At 41.4% G+C, this 4,474-nt stretch overlaps 1 protein-coding gene across 1 annotated transcript; it reads left to right on the forward strand.

Moving 5' to 3' along the window:
• Nucleotides 1-2,216: 2,216 nt before the first annotated feature.
• Nucleotides 2,217-3,396, forward strand: dio3b (iodothyronine deiodinase 3b). Its single transcript, XM_016507280.1, has one exon. The coding sequence runs from the start codon at nucleotides 2,412-2,414 to the stop codon at nucleotides 3,231-3,233; it is 822 nt and encodes a 273-aa protein (XP_016362766.1). The 5' UTR covers nucleotides 2,217-2,411; the 3' UTR covers nucleotides 3,234-3,396.
• Nucleotides 3,397-4,474: the final 1,078 nt, after the last annotated feature.

Here is a 4,474-nt window from a genome sequence, read left to right on the forward strand (position 1 = left end):
AAGAAGCTCCTCCTGACACAATGCATTAAGAAAATTCAACAGCCATTTGTCAAATAATCTAACTTCTATGTCAGCATCTCTCATGACTCCACCAATGTATTTTTATTAAGCAGCATTTTTACCAATGCATTTAAAGTGCAACTGCTGTATCAAACAATCTGACATCTCTCTCAGCATCAATGTATCAATGCAATTAATAAGAAGCATGTCTTGCATTAAGAAGCACATCCTGCATTAAAACCACCAACGCATTGAGAAAAATGCAACTGTCTGTCAGCATCAGTGTTTACCGAGAAGCAGTTTTGATGCAATGCACTACAAGCGCCGATGCATTCCAAAGTGGAGGTCAAATAATCTAACAAGCAGCATGTTGTTGTTTCTTTAATTGGCTCCAGTTACTGAGATATTTCAAGAAGCAATTCTTGACTTGATGCATTAAAAACACCAATGCATTAAAATTCATTGTTTATTAAATAATCATTTGTCAATTGTCTCAGCATCTCTCTCCCTCTTGGATGCAATGCACTACAAGCGCCGATGCATTCCAAAGTGGAGATGTCAAATAATCTAACAAGCAGCGTGTTGTTGTTTCTTTAATTGGCTCCAGTTACTGAGATATTTCAAGAAGCAATTCTCGACTTGATGCATTAAAAACACCAATGCATTAAAATTCATTGTTTATTAAATAATCATTTGTCAATTGTCTCAGCATCTCTCTCCCTCTTGTAACGTTTAATAAGAAACACGTCATGCATTAAGAAGCATTAAAACCAGCAATGCAACTGTCATGCCAAACGATCTAACATCCATCTCTCTGTCTTGATTTCACCATTGCAATAAGAAACATATTCTGACGTGATGAATTTAAACCACCAGTGCATTATGCAACTGTCATGTTAAACAATCTAACATTTGTCAGCATCGAGTGCTCACCCAGAAGCCACCAATGCAGAAACCACCAATGCATTAAAACATGTTCATCAAATAATCATGTCATGTCTCAGCATCAATCTCTCTCGGCTTCACGTCATGTTTAATAAAAAACACATCTTGCATTAAGCATTATGCATTAAGATCACCAATGCATTAAAAAAAATGCAACTGTCATGTCAAACGATCTAACATCTGAAGTAGTGCTCTCTGAAAAAACACGTTTGTGTGTTGCATTAAAACCACCAATGCATTAACAAATGCAACTGTTAAATCAAACAATTTAACATCTCTCTCGACAGTTGAACAAGTATTGCATTAAAAAGCATGTCACACATTAAAACCTGCAATTCAACTGTCTCAACTGTCATCATCTATCAATCTCTGTCTTGATTTCACCATTGCAATAAAAGCACGTCTTTACATGATGAATTTAAGAAACCAACGCATTAAAATAATGCAACTGTCATGTCAAACATTCTAACATCTCAGCATCTATCTCTCTCTATATTTCCTCGATTTCACAATTACAATTTTCATAAGAAACAAGTCTTGACAGGATGAATTTAAACTACCAATGCATTAATGCAACTGTCATGTCAAACGATCTAACATCTGAAGTAGTGTTCTCTGAGAAACATTTTAGTGTGTTGCATTAAAACCACCAATGCATTAAAAAAATGCAACTGTCTTGTCAAACGATCTAACATCTATGTCATCATCTATCAATCTCTGTCTTGATTTCACCATTGCAATAAAAAACATGTCTTTACATGATGAATTTAAACCACCAACGCATTGAAATAACGCAATTGTCATGTCAAACGATCTAACATCGGAAAGTAGCGTGCTCTGAGAAACATTTTTGTGTGTTGCATTAAAACCACTAATGCATTAAAAAATGCAACTGTTTTATATCTCTCGACAGTTTAACAAGCATGGCTTGCATTAAAACCAGCAATGCAACTGTCATGTCAAACGATCTAAGATCGGAAATAGCGTTCTCTGAGAAACCACCAACGCATTAAAAATGCAATTGTTACACCAAACAATTTAACATCTCTCTCGACAGTTTAACAACCCTTCTCTCATCTCATCACTCTATCTTTCCGTCGACTTCACCAAGTTCACGTCCTGACTCGACGAATCGGTTAAAATCATGTGTCACGTCAAACGTCTCTGTCAGCATCTAGCGTTCAGCGAGAGGATTATTTATTTATTTTTATTTTTGACGCGATGCATTACAAGCACCGATGCATTCTAAAGTGGAGCTGTCAAACCAGGAGAGTTGACGGGAGGTAATCCCCTCCATGCGAGGAGGCGGCACGGGTGCGGAGGCGTGTTGTTTTCCATTCAAATCCTTACTAGTCCTATAAAAAGCGGAACTCGGAGCTAGAAAGAAAGAGAGAGGTAGATAGAGAGAGAGAGAGGGAGAGAGACAGGGGGAAAGCGCGCAGAACGACACGGCTGTATCTGTGGAGATGGAGATGCTCCATGGATCCGCAGGTGTCCAAACGGCGCTGAAAAACGCCGCCGTGTGCGTAATGCTGCTTCCGCGCTTCCTTCTCGCCGCCGTGATGCTCTGGCTCCTGGATTTCTTGTGCATCCGGAGGAAGGTGCTCACGAAGATGCGAGAGAGCGACCTGAGCAGCCCCGACGATCCGCCGCTCTGCGTGTCCGACTCCAACAAGATGTTCACGCTGGAGTCGCTGCGCGCCGTGTGGTACGGCCACAAGCTGGACTTCTTCAAGACGGCGCATCTGGGCGGCGCGGCGCCCAACACCGAGGTGGTTCCGCTGGACAGCGCGTCGCGGAGAGGCGCGCAGCGGATCCTGGACTACGCCCGCGGGAGGAGACCCCTCATCCTGAACTTTGGGAGCTGCTCCTGACCGCCGTTCATGACGCGCCTCGCGGCGTTCCAACGCGTCGCGCGGCAGTACGCGGACATCGCGGACTCGCTGCTGGTGTATATCGAGGAAGCGCATCCTTCAGACGGCTGGGTGAGTTCCGACGCGCCTTACCAGATCCCTAGGCACCGCTGTCTGGAGGACAGACTCCGCGCCGCGGAGCTCATGAACCGCGAGGCGCAGGGGAGCGCCGTGGTCGTGGACACCATGGAGAACTCGTCTAACTCGGCGTACGGCGCCTATTTTGAGCGCCTCTACATACTGAAGGACGAGAAGGTCGTTTATCAAGGCGGCAGGGGTCCAGAAGGCTACCGGATTTCGGAGCTCAGAGACTGGCTGGAGCGCTACCGGAGCGATCTGGAAGCTTCTAAAGCGGCGGCGGTGGTGCACGTTTAAGGCGGATGGATGCACGGATGTTTTCTTTCTTGCCCCACTCTCCCCTGCTAAAAAAAAAATATAGACACCATCACAAAAAATTGTAATGGTCGTACTGGTTATATTAGCACACGTACGTCTGCAAGATGTATATGTTAATGATAAAGCATCTGCTGTGTACAAACCTCTGTAAGATGTCAGTTTTACATGCATTCTAAATTATAAACATCTTAAAGACATCTAATAGATGACATCTAAAAGGAAACGTCCTATAGACGTATTGCTGATAAGCAAATAGTCTAAAAAAAAAAACGTCTTGCAGATGTAAACAGACGTCTCCGTGATGTACGCGTGCTATCAGGGGATTGGGAGTTGTATTGGTTTTAATGGAAACAGTAATGGACCCTGTGGGTTTCTACTGGTAATTGGTCACCTTTTTATTGGTGGCTTGTTAAAAGCATTAAATCCTAATGGAATGTGTCCCAAAACACACTACAGAAACCCATTTTTAATGGTTCGAATGGTTAAAAGTTGATTGTTTGTAAGGGTATTTGTAGTGGAAACCATTTGAGTTTCTGTGATGGTTGCTATTGTTTTTTTTCAGCAGGGTCGTGTCCTTATCAAGTCCTTGGCTGCGTTTCAAAACGTACACTCTTAAAAAAATGGTGCTTACACTCTTAAAGCGAGACACTGCAGGTGAATAGGGTAAAAAAACCGAATAGTTATCGCCTTACTTACCCAGTTGATTACATTGATAATTGCAAACAATTTTTTTGTAATACAAGTTTTCTAAAATGTTAGGTTTAAATATGCAAATGAGACCTTGTTTAAAGAAATATGCGCTAATTTGCATACATTTCTAGTACAAAAAATCTAAGTCAGTTTTAAAAATTCTTGTTTAATTTTTTTGACATATTAGAGTCAAATGTTTTTACAGAGGGATCTCATTTTTGTCACTCCATAATTCAGAAAATACTTCGAACGGGCAGAAAACAATACACTTTCACAATTTGGGGCGGGAATAAAATGTTGTATATAATCAAGCAAATTACATATGAACAAAACCCGCTGTAAAAACCTTCAGGACAGGAATAAAAATGTAAAGTTTGGTGTGTGCGAGTGCTACTGAAGAGGAGATTTATGGCTTGGCATAGGAGAAAAACTCTGGCCTTTAAAAATATGTATAGTAATTGAAATCAATTGACACAAATAGATAAAGTGCTATAAAAGAAACACTTAACAGTGTCTTTCGGATGTTTTCT

The sequence above is a fragment of the Sinocyclocheilus anshuiensis genome, unplaced genomic scaffold (genome assembly GCF_001515605.1).
Source record: "Sinocyclocheilus anshuiensis isolate Anshui unplaced genomic scaffold, SAMN03320099.WGS_v1.1 scaffold1115, whole genome shotgun sequence".
Taxonomy (NCBI): domain Eukaryota; kingdom Metazoa; phylum Chordata; class Actinopteri; order Cypriniformes; family Cyprinidae; genus Sinocyclocheilus; species Sinocyclocheilus anshuiensis.